The 25,891-nt window shown below is 51.2% G+C and overlaps 9 protein-coding genes across 9 annotated transcripts; 5 read left to right on the top strand and 4 right to left on the bottom strand.

Annotated features, from left to right (window-relative positions):
* EDD37DRAFT_258092 (eukaryotic translation initiation factor 3 subunit C) lies at positions 1-3,003 on the bottom strand. The gene is made up of 2 exons (XM_062810776.1): positions 2,539-3,003; positions 1-2,490 (listed from the first exon to the last, which is right to left on the bottom strand). The coding sequence occupies exons 1-2, from the start codon at positions 2,891-2,893 to the stop codon at positions 239-241; spliced, it is 2,607 nt and encodes an 868-aa protein (XP_062673204.1). The 5' UTR covers positions 2,894-3,003; the 3' UTR covers positions 1-238.
* An 842-nt stretch (positions 3,004-3,845) lies between these two features.
* EDD37DRAFT_606137 (dual-specificity tyrosine-(Y)-phosphorylation regulated kinase) lies at positions 3,846-6,351 on the bottom strand (the record flags this gene model as incomplete). The annotated part of the gene is made up of 2 exons (XM_062814861.1): positions 3,846-4,633; positions 4,680-6,351. The coding sequence occupies 2 exons, from the start codon at positions 6,349-6,351 to the stop codon at positions 3,846-3,848; spliced, it is 2,460 nt and encodes an 819-aa protein (XP_062673203.1).
* A 954-nt stretch (positions 6,352-7,305) lies between these two features.
* On the top strand, positions 7,306-11,360 carry EDD37DRAFT_258066 (DNA excision repair protein ERCC-6). The gene has a single exon (XM_062810773.1). The coding sequence runs from the start codon at positions 7,702-7,704 to the stop codon at positions 11,311-11,313; it is 3,612 nt and encodes a 1,203-aa protein (XP_062673202.1). The 5' UTR covers positions 7,306-7,701; the 3' UTR covers positions 11,314-11,360.
* On the bottom strand, positions 11,361-12,275 carry EDD37DRAFT_258065 (EAP30/Vps36 family-domain-containing protein). Its single transcript, XM_062810772.1, has one exon. It carries the CDS (start codon positions 12,173-12,175, stop codon positions 11,408-11,410), a length of 768 nt encoding a protein of 255 aa, XP_062673201.1. The 5' UTR covers positions 12,176-12,275; the 3' UTR covers positions 11,361-11,407.
* On the top strand, positions 12,244-14,037 carry EDD37DRAFT_574515 (60S ribosomal protein L7). The gene is made up of 4 exons (XM_062814386.1): positions 12,244-12,269; positions 12,331-12,481; positions 12,950-13,061; positions 13,236-14,037. The coding sequence occupies exons 2-4, from the start codon at positions 12,351-12,353 to the stop codon at positions 13,860-13,862; spliced, it is 870 nt and encodes a 289-aa protein (XP_062673200.1). The 5' UTR covers positions 12,244-12,269; positions 12,331-12,350; the 3' UTR covers positions 13,863-14,037.
* A 1,083-nt stretch (positions 14,038-15,120) lies between these two features.
* EDD37DRAFT_621980 (cytochrome P450) lies at positions 15,121-17,069 on the top strand. Its single transcript, XM_062816029.1, has 8 exons — positions 15,121-15,671; positions 15,719-15,821; positions 15,887-16,162; positions 16,216-16,369; positions 16,419-16,533; positions 16,594-16,699; positions 16,752-16,841; positions 16,893-17,069. The coding sequence occupies exons 1-8, from the start codon at positions 15,436-15,438 to the stop codon at positions 17,016-17,018; spliced, it is 1,206 nt and encodes a 401-aa protein (XP_062673199.1). The 5' UTR covers positions 15,121-15,435; the 3' UTR covers positions 17,019-17,069.
* A 175-nt stretch (positions 17,070-17,244) lies between these two features.
* Positions 17,245-21,915, top strand: EDD37DRAFT_587585 (DNA polymerase alpha subunit A). Its single transcript, XM_062814475.1, has 3 exons — positions 17,245-17,713; positions 17,766-20,744; positions 20,793-21,915. Exons 1-3 carry the CDS (start codon positions 17,336-17,338, stop codon positions 21,777-21,779), a joined length of 4,344 nt encoding a protein of 1,447 aa, XP_062673198.1. The 5' UTR covers positions 17,245-17,335; the 3' UTR covers positions 21,780-21,915.
* Positions 21,913-23,907, top strand: EDD37DRAFT_587582 (thiamine biosynthesis protein). Its single transcript, XM_062814474.1, has 4 exons — positions 21,913-22,170; positions 22,240-22,421; positions 22,479-22,561; positions 22,620-23,907. Exons 1-4 carry the CDS (start codon positions 22,118-22,120, stop codon positions 23,862-23,864), a joined length of 1,563 nt encoding a protein of 520 aa, XP_062673197.1. The 5' UTR covers positions 21,913-22,117; the 3' UTR covers positions 23,865-23,907.
* EDD37DRAFT_621970 (protoporphyrinogen oxidase) lies at positions 23,908-25,864 on the bottom strand. The gene is made up of 2 exons (XM_062816028.1): positions 25,531-25,864; positions 23,908-25,463 (listed from the first exon to the last, which is right to left on the bottom strand). The coding sequence occupies exons 1-2, from the start codon at positions 25,807-25,809 to the stop codon at positions 24,063-24,065; spliced, it is 1,680 nt and encodes a 559-aa protein (XP_062673196.1). The 5' UTR covers positions 25,810-25,864; the 3' UTR covers positions 23,908-24,062.
* Positions 25,865-25,891: the final 27 nt, after the last annotated feature.

The raw sequence follows: 25,891 nt of genomic DNA, 5'->3' as shown, positions 1-25,891 counted from the left end.
ATAAACGAGTCTGGTGCATAACAAGCATTATTTTCATTGTCTCGGTCGAGTCTTGTTGCTGCCTACGACAGCGGATGAAGTAGTCGGGTGCTGTTCTTCATTCATCACATACAACGACAAATGCGCTATCTGGGAGTGATGGCTAACCGGATATGCCCAGTCAAGTGACGCGCGCCATAACAGAAATCTCTAGTAACACTAGTAGTGGTATGCATTCCCTCTTCAACATAAAGAAAGTTTACGCCTTGATAGCTCCTCCGAGTGCACCACCACCGAATTGCTGACCGCCCTGGGGTCTTCTGCCACCGCCTTGCCCACCACCCCGAGGAAAGCTCTGGAAGTTGGCACGGCCGCCGCGACCACCCCGGCGGTTTCCTTGGTCGCGCTGGAACGCGTTCGCCATACCGGCAGTTCTCGTCTCCAGCACCTTTTCATTCGATTCGAGAATGCCCATGGCCTTCTCTGAGAGTGTGATAGCCTGGCTTTGTAGGCGAGAGAGTTCGACACCCTTCCGGAAGACGATAGCATCTTTGACCTGGTCAAGAGCAGCAGCCAGTTCTTCGTGCGAGATCATCTTCGAGACGACGGCCGAAATCTTCTTGGCGTCGAGTTCGAACATACTCGAAAGAGTGGTGAGTGACAGCGTGTCGTAGTAAGGGGCGTAGGTGAAGAGATAGGTGCGCAGACCCTCCTCTTGGATCTGCTCTGCGAGCATCGCCTTGGTCTTGTCCTTGTCGTTTCCGAGGAGATCCCAGATGGCAATCTTGCTAATCAGCTCTTGGCATTTCTTCCAATCGCCCTGGGCGAGTGCCTTGGCCGCTTGCATAACGTGGTCGCGGGTGTTCTCCGGGGGACCTTGGAAGACCTGTCGCTCGGTGTACTCGAGCATGCGGCGGAAGGTCTTTGAAATGACTCTCTTGCGGACGTCAGGAGACGAGCCGGTCTGAGCCAGAAGTGGGATTTCAAGGAGCATGCTGCAGGTAAGGTAGACGCACTCCAACAATTCGAGGTTGATGTGCATGTGGAAAGGCAGTTGTCGTTGTCGCTCCAGTCGCTCTTGCTCTGGGGTAACGGTGGAATATCTCTGCATGATAACGCCCTGTGCGAGGAGTTCTTTTTGCCGACCTGATCCGCAGATCTCCTGCAAGACACCTTGAGCCTCGTAGCAGAGTCCAGCTCTGAACGCGCAAAGACCGATTTGGACAAGTGTTCGGTTGAAAAGGATTTGTGTGCTGACATCGAACGATGAAATGTTCTCTGTCAGATGACTCATGAGGGCAAGGTCCCGAGCTCGGTAATAGTTGTCCTGCAATGCCAGGAAGTAGATCTCGCAAAGCATGGCCCGCGCTCTGATGATGCCTTCACTGTTTTCGAATAGGTGATTGCACAAAGTCTGCACAAGTGAGGCGACTTCGGTAATTTGGCCACGGGGTGTGAGTCCCGAGTTCAAATTTGAGGGTAGGGCGACCCACGTCCTCTCCTCCAGAATCTTCACAACCTGCGTCGGCTTGAAATAAATGTGTTCTAGCCGTCTGATAGCAGTTCTGTTAATATTCTCCTGCAGCGCCTCGGCCTTCTCCAACTTCTTGTTGGTAGTCTCAACGTAGATCGACGTGCGTACAATGTCGGTATACAGGGCCTGTTCATCACCGAGTCTTTCGATATATTCGGCAGTGTGAGGGTCTGTTTGCTGCAGCGAGCGGGTCAATTCGTCGTCCAGCCGCTCGAGGAGAGACACAATGCTGCCTGGAATCTTGAATGTTTCGGAAGCTGCAGGGTTAGGTTGCTTTTCGTCATCATCCCATTCCTCAGCAACCTCAGTTACGATGTATTGAGGCTCGTCTTCAAGTGTTTGCAGCAACGAAGAAAACTCTCGCTCGGCCGCGCGCCACGACTCCTGCGACATGTATGCCTGTACTGAAGTCGTAGTGACATCGAATCTAGTTGAAATGATCGTCAAAAGTACCCGTATCCGTTGATATGGTGTATTGGCGACTTCCAAAAGCCTCTCCATAACGCGGATTTGTTCTGACCGGTCTGTGTTCTTCTTGCCTCGGGACTCGATGATAGAACGCAGGTGCTTGAGAATACTCTCTGGCGTATACACAAGAGCTTTTCCGCCTCTGCCAACCGTTGCGAAACCTTCTTCATCGATGGAGGCTTCGAGGGCGTCGAGTCTTTGGACCTTGTTTTTGCGAGTCTTCTGTTCCACTTCCGGGGTTTCTTCATCTTCGGACTCCATAAAAGCATCCTTGTCTGCTCGGTACTTATCGATCTCGGTGACATAGTCCTTGTTGTTCTTCTTGATCTTCTGCTTCATCGCATTGAATCCTTTAGCATTGATTGGATTCATTTTCTTGCCCCCGGACTTTTGCTTATCATTGGTCTCGTTGATCAGGTCTTCGAGGTCGGCGACCATCTTGATGTAGATCTTTGGTGTCGCCCCCTGTTGAGTGACTTTAAGCACTTGCCGGTTCATCTTGTCGAATTCTGTCCATCGTCAGTTTGATTCTATCCATTGAGTTGTGTTCCGCAAACCTGTGGAGATGACAGCCCAATCGTTGATCTTTTGAGCATTTTCAATGGCTTTGATGGTTCCCTCCACTTCCTCAAGCCGCTTGTCTTTCGCACTCTTGACAACTCGTTCGCGGTCTTCCTCATCGCTTTCATCGGAGTCGTCGCCACCAGGCCCTGAAGGTTTCAAGAAGCGGCTGGCACCAGTGCCGGTCCCTTCTTCTTCAGAGGAATCATCGTCAGAGTCTTCTTCCTCCTCTTCGGATTCTTCTTCGGATTCCTCCTCAGACACTTCTGCTCGCTGTCCGTAGAGCTCTTCCTCTTCGGAGGAACTGCTCTCGCTGTCGGAATCTCCGCCGTGGAAAAATCGGGAAGACATCTTGACTGGCCTTCGAATGTGCGTGACTTGGTATTCGAGGCTGATGGCGTCGCCTTTGATGTCGAGCGATCTCGGGAAAAAGTTCACATCGCTTGATTGACCGCAGGCGAAACTTCGTGTGCCGCAACCTCCGCCAAGATAAATATGGAGTTCACGTGACGTTCAAGCATACACCAACCTTCACCAAATACCCTCTACAAGTTTACACGTACTATATGACATGGACTGTCATGTAAGGCCGACATCCATACTGACTCATAGTGACTCAGATATTGTTGAAGGCGGTGAATCTCCTTCCAGTAATGAGGGGGTGACAATCTCTCAGGTTTTTACTGGTAAGACATTTTTCACCGCAACCTATTTATATGCACACAGAACCTCGCTAAGATGCTCATTCAACGGCAAGATGACAATGATACAGAAGGCCAATATCCATCAAATGCTGCGGGTCCGCACCTTTAGGTACTCGAGCATCATCCCTCCGAACAGCAGCGGAAGCTATCTTTGTACAGAAACCTGCTCCGGATGGTCCCGGCTTCACGTCCATGTTTGGCAGACAATGATTCTGCCTTGCTCCATCTTCATACGTTGTAATCTCGGAAGTTCAGCCTGTTACTCAACGTCAAATTTTACAAGTCTTCGTTGACGCCTTAGCTCTTCACACCCTTGCCTGAATCCTGATCAAAGGAGCAGTCCAGCGACATCAGACCCGGTGTCCATCTAGTTCTCGTTTCGGCGTCCCTGGACATGGACAAGGCCAAAGCAACTGACTCATCCAGACTTCACAGAGAAACACCAGGCTTCGGCCTGGGAGCTGGTGACTCTGCCTGTCGAGTTGCTCACGCCTCTGGAATACCCGTGAGATCGTCATGTCATTGTCCGAGGCGCATGGAAGCTCTGGCGGCCGGAAATTTTTACGATTGCTGAAAGTGTCCACTCTTGGGGTCAGAACTTAATGCCACTGTGTCTTAGACATGAAGGAATCGCCCATCGCACCATCCTCAAGCGTTCGTATGAAATCACGATTTCTTTGGTTTCGACTTCCACGTCGTCTAGCACTCGAAGGGGAATCGACGTACCCATCTGCGGGAGGTGGATAGTAAGCCGGACTAGGCTGAAGTCTGATAGGTTGATTCGGATCAAGGTGACTTGCAACTCGCTGAATTGTCGGAGGAATGCCTGCTTGTTGCTGGTCCATGGTCGATGCACGTTGACGGCCTGCTCGTTGCGTAGCCTGCGCGTACAGGCTCTGCTGATGATTGTAATGATTCGGGTTGATTTGAGGGCTCTGTTGCGGCATCATGCCAACCTGTGGAGCATAATTCGTCGAATGAGTGGGATATGGTGGCGGGGCAACTTGCTGAGGGCCTGTGTACATGGTGTTGTACATGGGAGGGGGTTGCGCTTGAGGGTATGGGCTCATTTGCATTGCATAGGCGTTTTGGGCCGCCGTTTGCGCTTGGGCCTGTGCATGTGCTGCTTGAGCTTGAGCCTGAGCTTGGGCTGCCTGAGCCGCTCGCTGTTTGCTCAATGCTTCGGCTTGCTGTTGCTGTTGCACACCGGGCGCAGGAGTCTTGCTTGATGGAGACTTCAAGTTCATTGGAGGGACAAAAGGTTGGGTGAACTTTTGCTGTGTGATGAACGGGTGTAGCTTGGCTTGCTGAGGCGACCAACGCTCGAGCGGATTGATGGTTAGCAAACCACGAACAAAATCGATGAACGCCACGCGGTTACTCATTTCTGCCGCGAATCAGTGATAGTCCATAGATCAGGTTCTCGCACTTACCCCTTTCAACTTCAGCTGGTTTCATATTCTTCCTAGGCATAGAATAGCTGCGGATGATTTCAGGTAATGTGGTGGCTTGGAAGTACTTCTTGCTCGGTTGCTCTTTCACATTGTGTTCCCGCGAGTATTGTTCCATGCTTTTGAGTCGGTACGTCCGTCTGCCGAACTCATCTGTGGTTTTCTCGAAGAACTCCCCAGATTGCTTCCCCATTTCCAACATCCAGGTCGGTGGCATGCCTAACATTTCGACAATTCGGGAGACTTGATTGTACTCCGACGATCCTGGGAAAAGAGGTAGACCCAAAAACAACTCAACGACAATGCATCCGAGAGACCACATGTCAATTGCACAAGAGTATGGTAAGCCCAGCAATACCTCCGGAGATCGGTAGAATCGAGACTGGATATAGGTGTAGACCGTCTGCCGCTCATCACAAGCAGAGCCGAAGTCGATGATTTTGATGATAGGACTTTCAAGGTTCTTCAACAGTATGTTCTCTGGTTTCAGATCACAATGAATCAGGCGGGCCTTATTCAACAAAGACAAACCGTTGAGCAATTGTTGCGCGAAGACCCGAACCAGTGTTGTGCTGAGACCCCGGAACTGATTTTGTTTGATGAGTTCGTACAAGTTGACGCTGAGAAGCTCGAACACGAGGCAAAGATGCTGTCTGTGGATGAACGTGTCCTTCAATCGCAAGAGATGATGATCGTCATTTTTGTCGAGTTTCTGGTTTAGCAGGTCCAGCACTGACACCTCCATCATACTTTGATTGAAGTACGCGGTTCGATTCTTGATGACTTTGACAGCAACGACCTCTTGTGTTCGGAGATTTTGACATTTTACCACCTGACCAAAGGTGCCCTGTCCTAGCACATCGAGGATCAAGTATCTGTTTTTATGTCCCGCCTCTTCACTGCCCAGGATATCGTTGACGTAGAGAATGTAATCGCTATCATCATTGTCATAGCCATCGTTCTTGGAGCCTTTGCTCGGTTTTGTCAAAACGCGCCTTGGGTTTCTAGAGGACTCGTATTTGAAGCTGGGATTGCATATTCTGTAGGTTGCTGGCAGGTAGGTTGTAAGAGCTTGCAGTGGACTGATGAACCCTCCTTCGGGGTTCGCTCTGCGAAATTGCGGCTGTGCATTTACTCTAGGACTGATGTCCTGCATGGTCTTTACTTTCTTGAACCTGGGAGCCGGCCCCGGAGCATGGGATGGTTGTCTCGACAGAGGCGCAGGCCGTGCACTGCCTGCGGAGAGGGGGTAGTAGGACTCGGGACTCAAGTCTGCGTTTTGCAGCCCGGGGGCATAGCTTGAAGAATATCTCGTTGGAGTTGGGGGCTCAGTGTACCGCTCTGGGTTGTAACTTCCCTGACGTGTGGGGGACTGTCGCGACGGTTGAGGCTGGTTCAGATAGGTGAAACTGCCCGAGTTCTGAACCTTGGGGCTTGACGCGTACGAGGCGCTCGAAGATTGAGCGTTCATGGGAGAATATCGTTGGGCAGCGGAAGAAGCTTCGGGTATGTATTGAGCCGACAGTCTGTGTTGGTGAGCGGGACGAGGAGGGTATTTCGCTCGGTTGTACGGATCTGCGTCCTCCATAGGGACGTCAACTTCGCCATTGTGCTCGTACTGCGGTTGAGTCGCAGGTGTGGTATTTAGAGACATTGTCGGACACTTATATTCCCCAGCTTAAGTGGTGTAATCACCAACTCAAGTTCCTGTCGATTGAGTACCGTGTCGAGGTCGGTTTTCAGCCGATGTGCGCTCCAAGAGCATACAAAGCCTCCACAGTAATTGGAAAACAATGGAAGCCGCAGGGAGCTTCGCTGTTGGGTTCGAAAAGAAGTCGTGCAAGTCAGCCTGAGCGACAAGTTCTTTCAATCTTGTTGTAGGGACAGTTGGCTGAGCGGCTTCGTAAGCGCAGTCTGGCGAGACTGAGGGAGTAATGGTGAGACTCGACGCATGATCAATGGCAATCAGAGGCTCAGCGTGTAGCCATGCTGCTCAAGGTAGGCTCTTGTATGGAGTCTCATGAGCCGTTACGTGGACGAGGTTGAGTCGAGAGATTGCGCGCAATTAGCTTTCGTGGCAGGAGGAGGAGGAATCGCAGTCAGAGGCGTGCAATCAGCGGTGGGGACAATGATTTGTTGTTCTGGGCGGTGCTTCGTATGATTGAATACAACCACAATTCCAGAAAACAGCTTTGGCAAAGATCTCGACAAGGCTTCAATGACAATTGAAGAGAAAGAATTGGTTCGAGGACCACGGGATTCGCAATGACAAGTTAACCTCTAGTGGTTTGCATTTCATTCACTTTCAATGTCGTGCTGCTGCTTCGCTGAAACTTAACGAGGGCTGCGGCACCTTAAGCGGCCAAAGTTAGTATTGGGCCTCTAAACGCAGGTAAGAATTGGGCTGCGGCAAGATCTCGCGCTGGGGGCACCGCACTCTGGTTGACCACTGATTGACCGGGAGCTCACTGATCGTAGCCAAGCCTTATCTTTCTCAGGTTCAAGTTTGCCACAGACAGCGAGTTAGGGTCTACGGAGGAGTGCGGCTGCCGTCAATGTTCACCCGGCGAGGCATGTGGCAGCCTGTGAAAAGACCATGCATGATGACATGACCTCAGGTATGTTGATGGTGAAAGTGAATCTCACATTCATTCTTGCTTGTCGGCCAAGGGTAACTGACTGACACTTTCTGGCTCTTAGGCTTGTCAGAATGCCGGACGGCCATTGAACCATCCTCATCGTCGGCATTGATGTTTTAAGGCTCCCATCGATCATAAGTGCCATCATCACAATACCAGTCAGGCTTCTTAGTAACCAGGCTCTTGTACCGCAATTGCGGTTTCACTCTTGCTTTGATTCTGACCCGGTAACTCACCATCAACTCGGCCTATTTTCCCATCAAGGATCGCGGTACTCTAAAGTCACAATAGATTGAAGAAGTGATGACGACATAACCCAGACTTGAAATTCGTGGGTCGGCTCTACAGTGGTAGTTGAGGCCATCATGGATGCAGCAGAAGGAGAAAGCAACTTTGAAGACGGCGCAATCATGGACGAACAGACGACCCAAAATCATGGCAATGGGACTTTGCCTGCCTCCTTGCCCATGGAGGAGTCTGCCGAAGCACTCCGTCTACGAGGACTGGATGCTCTTGTTCAGGATCAAGATGACTTGGAGCGCAATATTGGGCGAGAGGCAGATCGTCTGCTTTTTGAGCAGGCGAATCAACGTGATCAACAAAGACTCGACAAGGCGAGGTCCCAGAAAGAAAAACTGCAGAATTCGATCAGGAGGACTCGAGATGAAATCAGCCGGCCGATTGGAGTGACCCAGCGTAACAAGTTACGCCTTGAGGTTGATCGAATGCAAGGCCAGATTCAGAACTTGGACAATGATATTGCAGAGATACAGGAACGCATGGGCGAACGCGAAACCCAGGCTGTTGTGTCCGAGCAGCAACCTGCATCTTCCACCCGACGTCTACCTAATGAAACCCAGCGCGACTACTTGATCAGGACTGGAAAGATAACCCCGTTTTCTAAACTTGGGCTCTCGACTCACGGTGAATCGTCACAGACGCTACAAGGAGCGCTTTTCGATGCCGAAGAAGAACCGGAATTTGGCGGGACGGATCCTGAAATCCAGGGTGAGGCATCCATGTCCCATCGAAACCTGAGGCAGCCCGGCTTCGCATCGAACGTTGCCTATACAAGTGGTGAAGAAGACTTCGAATCCGAAAAACCACGGAAGCGAAGACGGCTCCAAGCCAAGCGTCCTGCTCTTAACGACGAGGATGACTCCTACGATGAAGGAACATCCCAGGACGAAGTCATCTCCGACTCAGCAGAAGAAGCTGATTTCGAGGAGGAGGATCTGCCGAGCACCGCGGGAAAGAAGAGACGTGCAAGAGGCAAGGCGGCAACTCAAGCAGATGATGAGACTGAGGACTTTCGCGGCGTGGATGATGGCACCGAAGCAGTTTATCGGAGACGTCTCAACAGATGGGCCACCCGACGCCGACAAGCCAGGGTTCGTGCATCTGCTCAGGACCTGGAGGCGACTGAAGAAAACGAAGACTCCGACTCCATTGCAGAAGCAGAAGCACACCTACCACATCCTGAGATAGCTGACACAGTATTCGACAACGGCTACAAACTTCCAGGGGACATCTATCCGAGCCTATTCGACTACCAGAAAACAGGAGTACAATGGCTGTACGAGTTGTACAACCAGCAGGTTGGTGGTATCATTGGAGACGAAATGGGACTAGGTAAGACTATCCAAATCATTGCCTTTCTGGCGGGGTTGCACTACAGCAAAAAGCTGGATAAGCCCATCATTGTGGTTTGTCCGGCCACTGTGATGAAGCAGTGGGTGAATGAGTTCCATCGATGGTGGCCGCCGTTCAGAGTCACTATCTTGCACTCTTCCGGCAGTGGCATGGTCAATATTCGAAATGAGGCGAGTAACGAAGATCGGCTGTTTGACATGGAATGGGATCCAAACGAAAGGAACAAACCGTTGACCGCAGCACAAAAAGGGGCCCGAAAAGTTTTGAAGCCCATCCTGGAGCATGGCGGTGTACTTGTGACGACGTACTCTGGTCTCCAGACTTATGCTCCACTGCTGATACCGGTCAACTGGCAGTATGCCATTCTTGACGAAGGTCACAAGATTCGCAATCCAAACACGGCCATCACTATTTATTGCAAGGAGCTACGCACTCCCAATCGAATTATCCTTTCGGGAACCCCTATGCAGAACAATCTCATAGAATTGTGGTCTTTGTTTGACTTTGTGTTTCCCATGCGCTTGGGCACCTTGGTCAATTTCAGGAATCAATTCGAGATACCAATCCGTCAGGGTGGCTATGCCAACGCATCGAATCTGCAGGTACAAACTGCTTTCAAATGCGCAGAAACCCTGAAAGACGCTATTAGTCCATACCTACTTCAACGTTTCAAGATTGATGTCGCTTCCGATCTACCGAAGAAGAGCGAACAGGTCTTGTTTTGCAAGTTGACGGCCATGCAGAGAAAGGAATACAAGAGCTTTATCAGTTCCGGCGAACTGGATGCCATTATGAATGGTAAAAGACAAGTTCTCTATGGAGTTGACATCCTTCGAAAAATCTGCAACCATCCAGACCTGGTAGATCACAAACGTTTATCTATCAAACCTGGTTACAACTATGGCGATCCCTCTAAATCAGGCAAAATGCAAGTTGTCGGTTCGCTGTTGGAGTTGTGGAAGGAGACCGGCCACAAGACCCTTTTGTTTGCTCAACATAGGATCATGCTGGACGTCTTGGAGAGATATGTGAGGTCGCTCTCAGGCTTCAAATATCGACGCATGGACGGCAACACTCCCATCCAAATGCGACAGAGCATGGTTGACGAATTCAACACCGATCCTGCCTTGCACGTCTTTCTGTTGACCACCAAGGTTGGAGGACTTGGCATCAACTTGACGGGAGCTGACCGAGTCATCATATATGACCCTGACTGGAACCCATCTACGGATTTGCAGGCTCGGGAGAGGGCGTGGCGGCTGGGTCAGAAGAGAGAAGTGACGATCTACCGTCTAATGACTGCCGGGACCATTGAGGAGAAGATCTATCATCGACAAATCTTCAAACAATTTTTGACCAACAAAATTCTGAAGGATCCAAAGCAGCGACAGACCTTCCATCTGAACGACCTGCATGATCTGTTCACTTTAGGGAATGAGGGCGAGCCCACCGAAACAAGCACGCTGTTCCAGAATGCTCAAGTCAAATACTCCAAACCGGCCGATACTCCGAGCATATCTACTTCAGATGCTGACAAGCCAGCGGAAACCGGCAATGGTGACACCAATATCGAAGCTTTACCGGGAATATCGTCCGTGGAGCAGTTTGCAGGCGAGGTCGAGGAAGAACAACGAGCAAACCGGGAGGGGGCGAGTAATTCGGAGGACAAAATGATGGAAGGGATTTTTGCACGCTCAGGCATCCACTCGGCAGTCGAACATGATGCAATCATTGATGGTACTTCAGCCAGCAAGAAGGTCGCAGCAGATCCTGTCCTCATAGAGCAAGAGGCGCGCAAAGTGGCTGCTGAAGCTGCCAAAGAGCTTAGGCGTGCCGGGGAGGTCGCCCGAACAATTCCAATCGGTACTCCAACCTGGACAGGACAGTTTGGTGTCTCTGGTCGGCCACAAGAGACTACCGCTTCAAGAGCGTTCAGCTCAAACGCCCGTGCCAGAGGTGGTGGTCTGCAGTCTTCGAGTTTACTTGCCAATTTGCAGCAGCGCCAGGGGGCGGCGATTTCCAGTCGCAACGGCACACCCAGAACATCCAGCCCAGTACGGTCAACCGGATCTGCGGCATCAACGTCCAGAGCTAGCACTCCCACCCTGCCGCAGGGAAAAGATTTTGGCAAGCTGATTCGGGATTATCTTAGCAGCCATGGCGGGAGTGTATACACCCAGATGCTGATTGATCACTTTAATCGTTTCTGCACCACACCACAGGCTACCTTGGAGTTCAAGGAGACCTTGAAGTTGATTGCCAGACTTGAGAAAGGAAGTCGTGGCAGAGGTCGTTGGGTGCTGAAGGATGAGTACAAAACATAGCTCAACCACTGTAGCATACTTCGTTGAATGAACAAAGCATTCGGTGCTTGTGGTGCCTCGACTCAATGTTGGTTCCTATTTCATATGATGATTGTTACTCGTTCTCGTCTAGCAAGTCTTGAGGTGACCAGTATTCGGGTTCTGAACACTGATAATCAACCCAAACTAAGGAATCAGCGAGCAGGTCTTGAATGACCGTCTCTGCGCGAGCACGCTCCCAACCCAGATTGAGCTGGAGCAAAGACACCGTGACACTGCCCAGTAGCTGTAGGACTTCTAGGACAGTGGATTGATCATTGTTGAATTCCTTGGGGACAGACCGAATAAAGCGCTTGTTGGCAATAGTAAGGATTTGAAATCCTGAACCAAGTGGCTCGAGAGACTTCACAGCCTGCTCGATGTCATTTTCAGACACCTGTAGGCCGCCACCGATGGCATTCCCCTTTGCAACGCTCTCACAGCACTCTTTCAAGCCCAGTAGACCACCATTTTCAGCCCTCGTTGATTGACAGAGTTCAACAACCCGCACAGCCACAGAGAAGTAAAAGTCGTTGACGTCGTGACCTAACACTTTCGCCCACAGCGAGTCTGTCTTCTTCCCCTTGATGTTGCTACCTGCTAACGGGTCGACGCCGATAGCATTACACATGCGAGCAAATTCGGCACGGAAGGTCGGGTTGGATTTGATCGTCTCGGCATGCTCTAGCGCAAAGTTGTGCAAGAGAGACTGGAAGACCTCTAATTGTGTCTGGAGCGAGGCAGCGTTGGCCGACTTGAGGTTAGAGCCATGCGCCGCGTAGGACTTTGCAGTTGTTTGTCTGTTCGTGAAGGCACCGAGGCCCACGCCTCTTCTCGTAGACATGATGAAGATACTATATCATGTTGTTGTATCGATGCTTATGATAAGGCTTGATGATAGCCCCGGACCTCCCACCAAGTCAACCACGGCGTATTATGTAAGCGAGTCACAAGATTTTGCCAAGACTGGTCAAAATTGACTAACTCTTTTGAATCTAGCTTCCCACACGCTGCAGTCGATGAAACATTTTTGTGAGGGTCGCACTCTGCCATTCTCAATCTCTTCGTTCGTGGTTCATTCTTTTCGTCCTCAACAGCCTCAAATCGTCTCATCGCCAACCGACAAAATGACGAAGCCAGTTGTCAAGTCGTAAGTATCCTCTATATCCTTGCTGATAGTCGTGATCTTCAGATATGGTCCGCTCCCTCTTTGCTGGTACGCCTACGATGCGCCAGCTCGATCTCCCTCCCAATCGCTACAGTCGAAGAATGTGAGAGATACACGTTTGGAAGATGGTAGCTGGGGCGTTGAGGATAGAGACGTAACAATCTCTTCTTCCAAATACATTGAGCTCGTTCAGCAGACTTCTCGCATCCCTGCGATCTGAGAATCTGTCGTGGAGTGAAAATCTTCCTGACTTCGGTCGGGGTCTTGTCGGCTTGAGAGTTCAAGGTTTAGCAAAGCCAGCTTAATTGCTTGTGTTTTCTCTACCTTCTCACCGATCAAATTCATTTCGTCGAGTTATGCCTATCACCAGTTCGAGAATGCCGCACCATAGCTGCAGTTCCGACTCGGCGATCTTTTTCACGCGGACTATACTGATCCTCGTCCATGTAGATCCGTCCCAACCCAGGACCAGGTCCTCGTCCCCGAGACCCTGCTGAAGAAGAGAAAGAGCCAGGAGAAGGCCAGAGAGCAACGCAGCGCGGACCTCGAAAAGAAGAAGAAGGTCAGTACACATCTTCCAGCACACTACACTGTCGGTGATGATACCTACCACTATCGCGATTAGGCTAAGGCCAATGTTGTCGCTTTGTTAACCATCTTTCGGGACTGAGCAATTGTTCCTCTATACATTTTACAAGTCGATTTCAGGCAGCAAGCTGACTGTTATCAAATACAGGCCAACAAGGAGAAGCGCGGTGTCATCTTCAAGCGTGCTGAGCAATACGTGAAGGAGTACCGTGATCAGGAGCGGGAAAAGATCAGACTCGCCCGCCTGAGCAAGCAACAGGGCAACTTCTTCGTTGATGAGCAACCCAAGCTTGTCTTCGTCATGAGAATCAAGGGTATCAACAAGATTGCGCCCAAGCCTCGCAAGATCCTCCAACTTCTCCGTCTTATTCAGATCAACAATGGCGTCTTCATCAAGTTGACCAAGGCCACTCAAGAGATGTTGACCATTGTCAACCCATACATTGCCTACGGCTACCCCAACCTCAAGACCGTCCGAGAACTCATCTACAAGCGTGGGTACGGAAAGATCGACAAGCAGCGCATCGCTCTGACCGACAACCAGCTTGTCGAAGACAACCTCGGCAAGTACGGCATCGTCTGTGTGGAGGATCTGATCCACGAGATCTTCACCGTTGGACCCAACTTCAAGCAGGCAAGCAACTTTCTGTGGCCATTTAAGCTGTCCAACCCCAACGGCGGTTTCCGTGCCAGAAAGTTCAAGCACTTTATCGAGGGTGGTGATCTTGGTAACCGAGAGGAGAACATCAATGCTTTGATCAGACAGATGAACTAGAGGTGGTGATACGACAAAAGTTGTTTCATCTTGGTTCAGCAAGTTGTGGTTTTACGTACAGTGGGCAACTTTCGAGTGTCATCACGCATGGGAATAGGCGCTAGTTGTGCTCTCGATCAGTCGAAAAGAATGATTATGACCAAACCAATATCAAAAAAGCATCCTACCTGTCCCTACATTCTCCACAACCTAACCTTTACGGCATGCTATTCTCAGACGTGTACAGGATATTGTTGACGTGCAAGCCCGCGTGGTACAAATCCGAGATTCGAATCTCGGATATGTGGATCTGGCAGTTAACTTAGTCTGTACTCGATCCTATCACTTCCGCTGCTCGTGAGCTTTGTAAGTCGCCCTCGTATTATGTTCAACCCATGATCCTTCTCATGCATAATCCCCATGCATGCTGTTGACAGCTGACCGTGTTTATCGCACTCATTCACCGGAGTGTCCACATACAACAAATGGGGTATTTTGCCGGTTTCATTGTAAATATCAGTGTTTCGACAGTGGTCCGGAGCCTGGGCGCGTCAAACTGTAAACAGCAGCCACCACACCATCACTTGTTGTCAGATCATCGGAGATGACATGGAGGCTCCTTCGAAAACATTGCAGCCACATCGGATGAAAAGCCATATGTGGCACGAAGTTCAAGACATCTGCTGATTTCAGTCTCGCAATTGTAGTCTGTGGAGGTACAAAGGTAAGTCGAAACCATTTGAGCTGTTCTTTCTGCTTCAATGACCTCGACAACTGCCCGCGACAAAGGTGGGAGGGTCTGCATAAAATGAGTGCCTGCGCCGACGCATGACTGGTGCGCGGACTGTACTCATGGCACCCATTACCGGACTCGGAGTGTCTTGATCTAGGCATGAGGTGCTTGTCTCTCCTGAATGGTCGTTCACCGCCGTGGGAGATCCTGGCGGCTCCCATCTTTACATGCACGCGCACCACTTGCGCTGCACGCTTCGCTTGTTTCCAGTGCTTGATGCCTGAAGACGAGGATGACCTGTCGAGGTTTTGAACGGTCAGTGGATGATACCTGTCCGCACATCCCGGATATCTTCGTACTCCATGCGTGCCAGGCTGATGTCGCTGCCGTCCGTGGCATGGGGCTGTCCGCCATTACGACTTAGGTCGCAAGCTCAGGTATTTAAAGACCAGGATGTCCACACCTCAGAGTGCGTGCCCTCAGACACTCCTCAACAGTACTCAGATAAGACTCTGGTAGGAATTGACCATGGAAGGCCTTGACCAGGTTCAGCAACTTCTTCAGAAGTATTGGGCCGTGCTCGTCCTCGGAAGTCTTCTGGCAAGGCTTCTGTACAACAAGTACGGCCAAAATCTCAACTCTATTCCGGGACCATTTTTGGCTGGCCTCACTGATATATGGCGGTTCTGGAATACCTGTTTTGCGACCGCCCATGATACCCACATATGGCTGCACCGAAAGACAAACTCGCATTTTGTGCGCCTAGGTCCTCGTACCATTTCAGTCTCAGACACAACATTGATCCCAACGATCTACGGCATCAAATCAGGATTTGGCAAAAGCGACTACTTTGTACCGGCCATGATGCCTTTCCAGGGCAGCTTCACGCCAGGCTTGTTCGCTGCCTTGGACGAGGACTATCATGCACGGCTCAAGAAACCCATCAACAGCGCCTACAGCATGTCTACGATGGTGGAATTCGAGCCTTTGGTGGATGCGACTACAGCGTTACTCATGTCAAAGCTGGACAATTTCGCTGCCTCTGGTACTTCGTTCGACTTCGGAGTCTGGCTGCAGATGTACGCTTTCGACGTTTTGTGAGTGCATCTATACGACAACCCGGCTGGGATCTAATTTTAGCCAGGGGCGAAATTCAATTCAGCCGAAAGCTGGGTTTCTTGGAGTCTGGCAAGGATGTCTCAGGGATTATGGCAGACATTCGAGGCAAGATTTCATACGCCGGTTGTGTATGCACACTTGGCTGAGCCACCCCATGGCCCCAGGGCTCTGCTAACTATTGCTGGCTGTTCAGGTGGGACAGATTCCATTCCTGGACAGGGTTTTGACCAAGAATTCTCTTTTCCTGAAATTGGTACCAACACATCCTATCGTGACTTTCACACTCGACAGGATGGAAGAACGGGCGGTGGTCAGGGCACAAGGCGGTGCACAAAAGCGCGACTTCCTGACAAGGGCCATCGAAGCACAAGCAAAGTATCCTGACATAGTGACTGACAGAGCCATCGTTCTCTACAGCGCCGACAATGTTGCCGCTGGCAGCGATACAACCGGGATCGCGTTACGCTCGGTGGGACACTCATATTCCAGCAGTACAGAGGGATCTATGCTGACCACTGCCAGATCTTCTACTATCTGCTCAAGTCTCCAGCGTGCATGCTGAAGCTCGTCGCAGAGATTGATTGGGCAGATCGAGCAGGCCAGTTGAGCGAGTTCGTCACATGGCAACAGTCTAACAAGCTGCCATATCTTCAAGCATGCATTAAAGAAGCGCTTCGTAAGTCTTCCCAGATCTTCCCAGCTTCAACTTCTGAGTGTAGGGACAGGCATGCATCCGCCGGTCGGATTATTGATCGAAAGATGCGTACATGGAGGGATCTTTTTGGGAGGCAATTACTTCCCTGAAGGGACAATCGTGGGAATGAACCCTTGGGTGACGGCGTGAGTGACTTTCGATCTAGCCGTACTATGCATGGGCTCACCACGTCGGACTCGTTATAGACGAGACAAGAGCGTGTTCGGAGCAGACGCCGACCTTTTCCGACCAGAACGATGGCTTGAAGCATCGCAGGAGCAGCTCATTGCTATGGAACGCGCAAACCTTGTGGTAAGTACTCCGGCCTGTCTATAGCAGTGCAGTGCAGCCAATACCACGACAGTTTGGCCATGGGAAACGAGCCTGCATCGGCAGAAACATCTCCATGCTGGAGATAAGTAAGCTGGTACCGCAGTTGTTGAGGCACTACACCGTAAGCGCCATCCCTCTCCGTGTGTCTCGGGTAGGTGTCTGACCCGATCAGCTATCCTTTGTGCGCCCGGAGCAGGAATGGAAGGTACATGGAGGATGGTTTGTCTGGCAGACTGGATTTGAGGCCTTTATTAGCAAAGGGGTATGGAAAGACGATTCTCAGATCTTCAGCATCTAGTTCAAGTTCAAATTTGCAGATAGTCTACTTGACATGATGTCCAATCAAGACCATACGTGGTCAGAAGAACAAAGATGCGTATTCGGCTTGTCAGTGAAAGCATGACACCAGCCTCATCAATAACCGGTGGGTGAGGGGGATGCATTTCAGTGGGCCTCCACATTAACTGCGGTCGCGTCACGCGTTTTCTGGTCCGTGTCGCGTCCTCAATCTGCTGCTACTTTGTGCTCTACCCTTACCCAAACGATCTTCTGTACTCTTATATTGTTCCAATGAACCTGATCTAATATCGTCGGACGCGACAGCTAACAGTCGAGATGTCTCACCGCTCAGCACTTGCTCAGCTTCGAGCTCAGCGTGCTGCTGGCAAGACACGCCTCGAGACCTACCAAGTCGAAGATCAGGGTGCCATCTACGACGAAGTCGACGAAGATGGCTACAAGAAAGTGGTACGAAGCCGCCTTGACAAAGACGATTTTGTCGTCGATGACAATGGCGAAGGCTACGCGGATGACGGTCGCGAAGAGTGGCAGAATGAACGCCAGCATTACAGCAGCGACGAGGACGAGGACATCCCACTTAAGGGCAAAGCTGGTAAACGAAAACGGGAGGAGGAACGCGAGAACCAACACAAGGCGAACCACAAGATCATGACATACTTCACCAACGGCCCTGTTGCAGCTCCAAAGCCAAAGGTACTGCTGTTTCTCAATGCTTTGGGTCGTTACTAGAGACTGATCCTGCTAGATTCAAACCACGGCCGAGGATGAGGCCTTCATGGCTGACCTTCTGGGTGAAGTTGACGCGAACATCCTACCGAGCCGTGTACCCACGAAGAAACCTGTCAAGTCCGAGAACCGTAGGAAAGTCAGGGTGCTGTCCCCTCCTTTGACTCAAGAACGACCACGTTCAAAATATCAAGCTCCTGAAACTGAACTCATCGACACACCTCCTGCTGTCCACGATGACGGCGACAATCTCCCGAACTACGAGGATGATAACATCATGAGCGACCCTCTGCCTTCGTCTCCTGTCGTCAAAGCCATTGAGCGTAAAGCAAAAGTGCAAGTGAAAGAGGAGGATGAGGACGAAGACATGATGGAGATTGCTCAAGTCGTTGCACATGCAGAGGTCAAGTCTGCCAGTGTCAATATGAAGGGCAGCCGACCTCCGCCCAAGATCAAGCAACTTCCAACACCTCAGAATTCGTCCCCTCCAATGCCTGCGGTCAATGAGGTAGACGCATCTTCCTGGAACACAATTACCAGCAAGCTCAGTGTGCAAAGCAGTCCATCATCCGAGACACATATCTTTGGCAAGATGAAGCCCCAGGACGCAGTCGAGGAAGACGGCAGCTTGCGTTTCTTCTGGCTCGACTATACGGAGGTCAATGGCAGTCTTTGTCTGTTCGGCAAAGTGAAGCACAAGACGACCGGACAGTACCTCAGTGCCTTTGTCAAGGTAGACAACATTCTCCGAAAGCTTTTCTTCCTCCCCAGGAAATTCCGACATACCAATGGTCGCGAAACCGACGAGGAAGTTGAAATGGACGATGTGTACGGAGAGGTTGATACTCTGATGTCCAGGTTGAAGGTCACGACCAGGAAGGTAAAACCTTGCACCAGAAAGTATGCCTTCGAACTTCGCGACGTGCCCAAAGAATCAGACTATCTGAAACTCCTTTACCCGTACGACAAGAATCCATTACCATCGGACACACAAGGAGAGACGTTCTCGCGTGTATTTGGTACGAACACCGCCTTGTTCGAACAGTTTGTGCTTTGGAAGAACATCATGGGTCCTTGCTGGCTGAATATCGAGGACGCCGACTTCACTGCGGTCAACAACGCTTCATGGTGCAAGCTTGAGTGCGCCGTCGCCAAACCCGCCAACATCACAGTCCTGAAAGAGTCTGAGAGCATGGAAACGCCGCGGCTGACTCTCATGTCTCTGTCTTTCCGAACCCAGCTAAACGTGAAGGAGAACAAGCAAGAAATCCTGATCGCAAGTGCGAGAGTCTACGACAACGTCTCTCTGACCGACACCACACCGCCAGAGAAGATGCCCTCGAGGACATTCACAGTCATGCGACCTGCTGGTTCAGCATGGCCTTTGGGGTTCGAGGCTGAGACTAAAAAGCAAGCTGGCACTTTCATGCTTGAAAAGAGTGAACAGTTCCTACTCAGCAAGTTCCTTGCCCTGTTCGAAAAGGTCGATCCAGACGTTCTCATTGGTCATCAGCTCCAAGAAGTTGACTATAGCATTCTTCTCAGTCGTCTCAAGGAGAAAAAGACGCCTGGGTGGCATAGAATTGGCCGGCTGAAGCGAAGCGACTGGCCAAAGACTTTTGGGAAAGGCGGTTCCTCGTTCTTTGCAGAGCGACAGCTCATGGCTGGGCGACTCATGTGCGATTTGGCCAACGACATGGGCAAGTCTCTGATGACCAAGTGCCAGCAATGGAGCTTGACAGAAATGTGCGAACTATACCTCGGGCCAGAAACCCCCCGACGTGATCTGGACAACGAAGCGGCCTTGAAAACGTGGGCAATGACTCGTGACGGCCTGCTCAACTATGTCAATCACTGCCATGCCGATACCTTCTTTGTTGCAGCACTTGCTTTGAAGTTGCAGATGCTCCCACTCACCAAAGTTCTTACAGAACTTGCCGGTAACTCATGGGCGCGTACCTTGAGTGGTACGAGAGCGGAACGAAATGAGTACATTCTGCTCCACGAATTCCACCGCAACAAGTATATTTGTCCTGACAAGGAATATGGTAAAGGTCGCGCCAAACACACAGAAGAGAATGAGGACGCCGAGGAAGGCGCCGATACCAAAAAAAAGGACAAATACAAGGGTGGTCTAGTGTTTGAGCCCGAAAAGGGGCTGTATGACAAGTTCATTCTGGTCATGGACTTCAACAGTTTGTACCCCAGCATTATCCAGGAGTACAACATCTGTTTCACCACAGTCGACCGATCAGCCACTGCAGAAAATGACCATGAGGAGAAGGTCCCCGAGGTACCTGTGGATCAAGCACAAGGTATTCTGCCGAAACTTATCTCCACGCTCGTCACGCGCCGTCGTGAAGTGAAGAAGCTGATGAAGGATAAACGAGCAACACCGGAGCAGATCGCATTGTGGGATACCAAGCAAATGGCGCTGAAGCTTACCGCCAACTCCATGTATGGTTGTTTGGGTTATACTCAATCACGATTTTATGCTCGGCCGCTCGCCATGCTCACCACCTTCAAGGGCAGAGAAATTCTGAGAAGCACAAAGGAACTTGCAGAAAGCAATCAACTTCAGGTCATTTACGGAGACACGGATTCGGTCATGATCAACACGAATGCAGACACCATTGCTCAAGCTTTGAGTGTCGGCGTCGAGTTCAAGAAATCTGTGAACGAGCGATACAAACTGTTGGAAATCGATATCGACAACGTTTTCCGACGCTTGTTGCTACATGCGAAGAAGAAGTATGCAGCTATCAACATGGCCGAAATTGATGGCAAATATGTTGAGAAGCTCGAAGTCAAAGGTCTTGACATGAAACGACGAGAGTATTGTGCTCTCTCCAAGGATGCTTCTCAGAAATTGTTGAACGAGATACTCTCTGGGGACGACTCCGAGGTCGTCCTGGAAAAGGTCCATGAGTATCTCCGGGAACTGGCGAACAAGATGAGAGAGAACACTATCCCGGTGCAGAAATATGTCATCTATACTGTAAGTCTGTGCTCAGAGACATGAGAGACTGCGGCTAACATCTTCCAGAAACTCGGCAAGAATCCGACTGAATATCCAAACGCTGACTCCATGCCTCAAGTTCAAGTGGCACTACGCGAGATTGCTCGAGGCAAGGCTGTTCGAGTAAACGATGTTATGTCGTATATTGTCACCATGGGCGACGAGCAGACAAAGGGGCAGCCAGCTCCCAAGCGATCATACACGCCACAAGATGTTCAAAAGCCAGATTCTGGGCTCGTTCCCGACGTGGAATACTATCTCTACAAGCAGATCTTCCCACCCATTGAGCGTTTGTGCGCCCCCATTCCGGGTACAGATTCTGTCAGATTGGCAGAGTGTTTGGGTCTCGATGTCCGCAAATACCAGATCAACACATCAAGCGGCAACAATCAGCAAAACACCGAGATATTCCCTCTTGAGTCACAAGTACCTGACAGTGTTCGTTTCCGGGATGCTGCTCGTCTCAACCTTCGATGCAGACAATGTTCTCATGTGACGGTGTATGAAGGTCTTTGCGATTCAACAGATCTATGTACGCCTGATGGGATCTTGTGCAGCAACGCTGAATGCAAGACGCCCTTTCCCAGACTGTCGATCGTAACCCAACTTGAATCGCAGATTCGAGTGCAGACTTGTGCCTATTACGAGGGCTGGCTTGTTTGTGACGATGAATCATGCGGCAATCGCACTCGACAAATTTCTGTCTACGGACACCGATGCCTTGGCGCGAACGGTCGAGCAGAAGGATGTCTGGGGCGCATGTCTTACGAGTATTCGGAGAAGAAGCTGTACAATCAGCTCTTGTACTTTGCGGCGCTGTTTGATGTTGAGAAGGCGAAGAACAAGGCTCGAGCCGAGAAAGAATATGCAGACAGGAAGGACCGGGTTGTCGTGCTGGCAGAGACGAACAGGGAGAGATTCGAGGGTGTCAAGGCTTTTGTCGATGGCTACCTGAGAAAATGTGGGCGGCAATGGGTTGAAATGGACTCTCTGTTTGGGTTTGCCTTGAAATGATGGAATGTCAGTCGTTGGATACCTGTTCCTGATAGTCCACTGAGGTAGACATACAAGGAACTGATCATGTATTCTCCTTCTCCTCAATCTACATCTCCATTGCCCGCATCGCAAATTGTGGTTCGTTATTAAGTGCATATAAAAGCGGAGATGTGGTATGACGTTTCATTCGTTAATCCGCAACATCATATGTCAATTGCAGCCTCCTCTTTCTTAACTTACTTCAAGCGAACCTAAATTATCCGGCATCTTCAGCGAGCATTACCGTTCTTTGTTTCCAGTCATGCTGTACACCTAGCCTAAGTAGCTTCGAATCAACTTCTGACTTCAGGGTCAAGATGGCGCCGCCTGTGGTTCTGGTCATTGCCGGTTCCGACAGCTCCGGAGGAGCGTAAGTGATTAGACTCAACCTGCACTCCCTGCTTCTTGAAGACTGGAAAAGCTAAGAAAGGTATTGCAGGGGCCTTGAAGCAGATCAAAAAGTACTTGCTGCTCATGGCTGCTATGCCATGACCGCTACGACAGCGCTGACCGCCCAAAACACGATGGGCGTTGATGATGTTCATGTTACGCCTCCGGCATTCGTCGCCAAACAGATCGATTCGTGTCTCTCGGATATTCCGTGTGATGCAGTCAAGCTTGGTAGGTTCCACTGACTTATCAAACCAAGTGAGTTCTATTGCTGATGTTGATGACAAGGCATGCTTGCTTCGGCCGAGACCATCAGAGTCGTGGCAGATGCCCTCCAGAGACACAAGGTTACTCCGATTGTGCTTGATCCTGTATGTCATCTCTTCGTGTTCATTCTTCATTATCATCCCAGCTCACGTCTCATGCCAGGTCATGGTCTCAACCAGCGGAGCACAACTTCTTCCTGGAGACGCCATTCGCAATCTCCGCGAGAGACTGTTGCCCATCACAACACTCTTGACGCCCAACATCCCCGAAGCAACTCTGCTCCTTCGAGACGCCGACATTCAATACAAATCACCTTCCGGACTCGAAGATCTAAAAGTCCTAGCCAAGATGGTCCACGCATTAGGACCGGAAGCCGTCCTTCTGAAGGGCGGACACATGCCCCTGACGAAGGACTACCTCAAAGCCACCACGGACGAGGAAAAGTCACGCACCGTCGACATCCTTTACGACGGCAAAGACTACACACTCATCGAATCACCCTACCTCACATCCAAAAACACCCACGGCACAGGTTGCTCGCTCGCCAGCGCAATAGCCTCAAACATGGCCCTCCAGAAACAAAGCAAAACAACAATCTCACTACCGATAGCAACCCGCCTGGCAGTCCGCTACGTCGCACGCGGGATAGAGACCTCACACCCAGACCTAGGAAAAGGCTCTGGACCAATCAACCACTTCCACAACGTACAAGTCCTACCCTTCTCTTCCGGCCATTTCATCGAGTACTTACTCTCCCACCCATCCGTGGTGGGCGTCTGGGAGAAATACACGCACCACCCCTTCGCCACAGCCATGGCGCGCGGCACGCTGCCCGAGGGACTGTTCAAAAACTACCTGATCCAAGACTACTTGTATCTCACGCACTTTGCGCGCACACATGCATTAGCAGCATACAAATCGCGCACCATGCCCGCCATCACCGCCTCAGCGAATATAATCCTGCACATCGAGCGCGAAATGGCCCTACATCTATCCTACTGCGCCGAATTCGGGATAAGTAAAGCTGATATCGAGCGGCCCGACCGAAGAGAGAGTTTGGCTTGCGTCGCGTACAGCCGGTACGTTCTTGACGTGGGCCAGAGTGAGGATTGGTTGGCGATACAAATGGCGCTGGCGCCGTGCTTGTTGGGCTACGGCGAGGCGGCGAGGAGGTTGTATAAGGACCCGGAGAGTAAGACGACGGAGCAGGGAAACAAGTACTGGCGGTGGGTGGAGAATTACGTCGCGGAGGATTATACCGAGGCTGTGACTGTCGGGAGAGATCTAATCGAGTCGCATATCGCGAAACAGTCGCCGTCGCGGATCGAGGAGCTCATTGCCATCTTCGTGCGGGCGACGGAGATGGAAGTTCGGTTTTGGGACTTCGACGCCCATCCGGATGAATGAAGGAGTAACTACAGTAGGAAAAAAAGCAAACATGAAATCTTGGTCACTTGAACTGTTTTGTTTTTTGCCAGCAGGTCTCGGCATCTGATTTACGATATTGACTCACAGGTTACAGCGTAGGGGCTCGATGCGATCTCTTTCGAGGATAATACAACATGGGATATGTTCGCCTCGTTCGGCGCAGCAGCACAGGCCTGCTCAGCCAATGACACCACCGCCAAAGCCGACAGGCCTCCTCCTCCCACCGTTTTCAGGTAGAATCGTCATGACCTTGTACGCCTTACCCATGCCCCTCGGTCCACCCTCGACCAATCTCTTCCACCCCGTCCCCAACTCCGTCATTTTCTTTTGCAGTTCGTCCGAATCGATGCCTTCTTTCTTTTCGAGCTCTTTCAGCAGCCGCTCCGCCCGCTCCTGTATGCCCAATTGACTGAGCCAGGCTCCTTGCTCGACCGGGCCGTGCACTTCGACACCCGGACTTGCTTGGAGCGCCGCCTCAGCAAGAGCCACAAAGTCCACGTCCGCGCTGATGTCGGCTTCGCCGGCGTACACGAACGGGGAGATGACTTTGTGTTTGCTGATGGCACGGAGTGAGTCAATGGGGACGGTCTCGAGCGGTCCGTAGTCGATGATCAGAGCGGCACCGGCCGGTGTTTGCGTTTGGGCGGCACCTCCAATTCGTCGCGCAAACTCCTGGACGTAGCGAGAGCTTTCTGGTGAGATCTCGACGCGTGACGAGACTCGGTTCTTGAGGGCGCGGTAGCGCGGGCGTTCAGGGATTACGAGCGAGCTGGGCGTGCTTGCTTGGGCGAGTGTCAATTGAAAGTCTGGATCGGGTTGTTTGGCTGACGGTCTTGCAAGCTCGGCTGTCGTAGCGATGCTAAATTTTGGCTTCGTTGGAGCAACGAGCAGCTCTCGCCACTGTGGTAGCTTGCTGGCCCGCGAAGGCTTGGGTACCCGTTGGCCTGCCTCATTGAGGACTTGTGACTTTGCATCCTGTTGCTGAGCCTCTTCTGGTTTCGGCGCGACGGACTCGAAAGCGTGGATAGGCAGGGCGTCGAAGAACTCATGAGCAATTATGAATGGTGTTGTTTGCTCGCCGCTTTCTTGTTTGCTGGGCAAGAGGACGATGTCTTCAACCCATCGGACGGGAATGCCCTGCTTGCTCGTAGCTTCCCACCACCTGTTTTTGCCTGTATGGTCCGTGACTTCTTTCATTTCAGCGTCCGTCCCGCAGAGCAGATCCTTCTGTTTGATACGCAGTCCTTCACCTGCCTCGACCAGCCAGACAGCTTGTATAGATTTGGCGAATGTTCTGAACTGTCCGATCGTCCTCAATATGTCGCTCATTAACGTCCCCCTTCCGGGACCCATCTCGATGAATTGCACACCCTGCGTCGGTCTGCCTTGCGCCATCCATTCTGTCATGAACCATATTCCCACCAATTCGCCGAAGATCTGCGAGATTTCGGGAGAGGTGATAAAATCGCCAGCGGTGCCGAACTGATCTGCATCTTCTCGAGTAGTGGTATAGTAACCTCCGTCAGGATTGGTGAGGCATTGACGCATGTAAGAGGCGATGGGGATCGGTCCGGTCACCTATAGTAAATATGGACTTAGTGCTGTGATGCTGGTGCATTTGCATCGATAGAGAGGAAAGTCTCACCTCAATGGCCTGAGCGATCGTCTTCGCAAGTGGTGTAGACCAGCTACGAGTAGGCAGAGTCGGACTTGGGGGAGGGATCACTTCCGCTGGTTGCCGTGCTGGAGCAGACTCATTTCCTGCTGGCCTTGAAGCCTGACTGGACCACCTCTGCCATCGTAGAGGTTTGGTATGGCCGTCTCGTGGTCCGTAGATGCATCGAGGTTGCGTAGTAGCGCGACTTTGCGCGCTGAAGCTGCTCAGCCGCAGCAATTGTCCGAAACGAGATCCTCCATATCTCATTTCGGAGATACAGATGTCTCTTCGCAGTACCTACACGATTAGACCGAGGTCGCACGAGCACTACTCGAAGAATAAAATAAAT

The sequence above is a fragment of the Exophiala viscosa genome (assembly GCF_022695815.1).
Source record: "Exophiala viscosa unplaced genomic scaffold EDD37scaffold_2, whole genome shotgun sequence".
NCBI classification, from domain to species: Eukaryota; Fungi; Ascomycota; class Eurotiomycetes; order Chaetothyriales; family Herpotrichiellaceae; genus Exophiala; species Exophiala viscosa.
Note: the sequence above shows the minus strand (reverse complement) of the source record. Positions and strands in the feature narration are given on the sequence as shown.

Bases quoted from the DNA above. Each gene is read 5' to 3' on its own strand.
- EDD37DRAFT_258066 (XM_062810773.1), top strand. From the start codon at position 7,702: ATGGATGCAGCAGAAGGAGAAAGCAACTTTGAAGACGGCGCAATCATG.
- EDD37DRAFT_574515 (XM_062814386.1), top strand. From the start codon at position 12,351: ATGAAACATTTTTGTGAGGGTCGCACTCTGCCATTCTCAATCTCTTCG. The intron at 12,482-12,949 runs GTAAGTATCCTC...TCGTCCATGTAG, and splicing joins ACGAAGCCAGTTGTCAAGTC to ATCCGTCCCAACCCAGGACC. The intron at 13,062-13,235 runs GTCAGTACACAT...TATCAAATACAG, and splicing joins ACCTCGAAAAGAAGAAGAAG to GCCAACAAGGAGAAGCGCGG.
- EDD37DRAFT_587582 (XM_062814474.1), top strand. From the start codon at position 22,118: ATGGCGCCGCCTGTGGTTCTGGTCATTGCCGGTTCCGACAGCTCCGGA. The intron at 22,422-22,478 runs GTAGGTTCCACT...GTTGATGACAAG, and splicing joins GTGTGATGCAGTCAAGCTTG to GCATGCTTGCTTCGGCCGAG. The intron at 22,562-22,619 runs GTATGTCATCTC...GTCTCATGCCAG, and splicing joins CTCCGATTGTGCTTGATCCT to GTCATGGTCTCAACCAGCGG.
- EDD37DRAFT_621980 (XM_062816029.1), top strand. From the start codon at position 15,436: ATGATGCCTTTCCAGGGCAGCTTCACGCCAGGCTTGTTCGCTGCCTTG. The intron at 16,700-16,751 runs GTAAGTACTCCG...ATACCACGACAG, and splicing joins TGGAACGCGCAAACCTTGTG to TTTGGCCATGGGAAACGAGC. The intron at 16,842-16,892 runs GTAAGCGCCATC...TGACCCGATCAG, and splicing joins AGTTGTTGAGGCACTACACC to CTATCCTTTGTGCGCCCGGA.
- EDD37DRAFT_258092 (XM_062810776.1), bottom strand. From the start codon at position 2,893: ATGTCTTCCCGATTTTTCCACGGCGGAGATTCCGACAGCGAGAGCAGT. The intron at 2,491-2,538 runs GTTTGCGGAACA...GACGATGGACAG, and splicing joins TTGGGCTGTCATCTCCACAG to AATTCGACAAGATGAACCGG.
- EDD37DRAFT_621970 (XM_062816028.1), bottom strand. From the start codon at position 25,809: ATGAGATATGGAGGATCTCGTTTCGGACAATTGCTGCGGCTGAGCAGC. The intron at 25,464-25,530 runs GTGAGACTTTCC...TATTTACTATAG, and splicing joins CGATCGCTCAGGCCATTGAG to GTGACCGGACCGATCCCCAT.
- EDD37DRAFT_258065 (XM_062810772.1), bottom strand. From the start codon at position 12,175: ATGTCTACGAGAAGAGGCGTGGGCCTCGGTGCCTTCACGAACAGACAA.
- EDD37DRAFT_587585 (XM_062814475.1), top strand. From the start codon at position 17,336: ATGTCTCACCGCTCAGCACTTGCTCAGCTTCGAGCTCAGCGTGCTGCT. The intron at 17,714-17,765 runs GTACTGCTGTTT...TGATCCTGCTAG, and splicing joins TTGCAGCTCCAAAGCCAAAG to ATTCAAACCACGGCCGAGGA. The intron at 20,745-20,792 runs GTAAGTCTGTGC...AACATCTTCCAG, and splicing joins AGAAATATGTCATCTATACT to AAACTCGGCAAGAATCCGAC.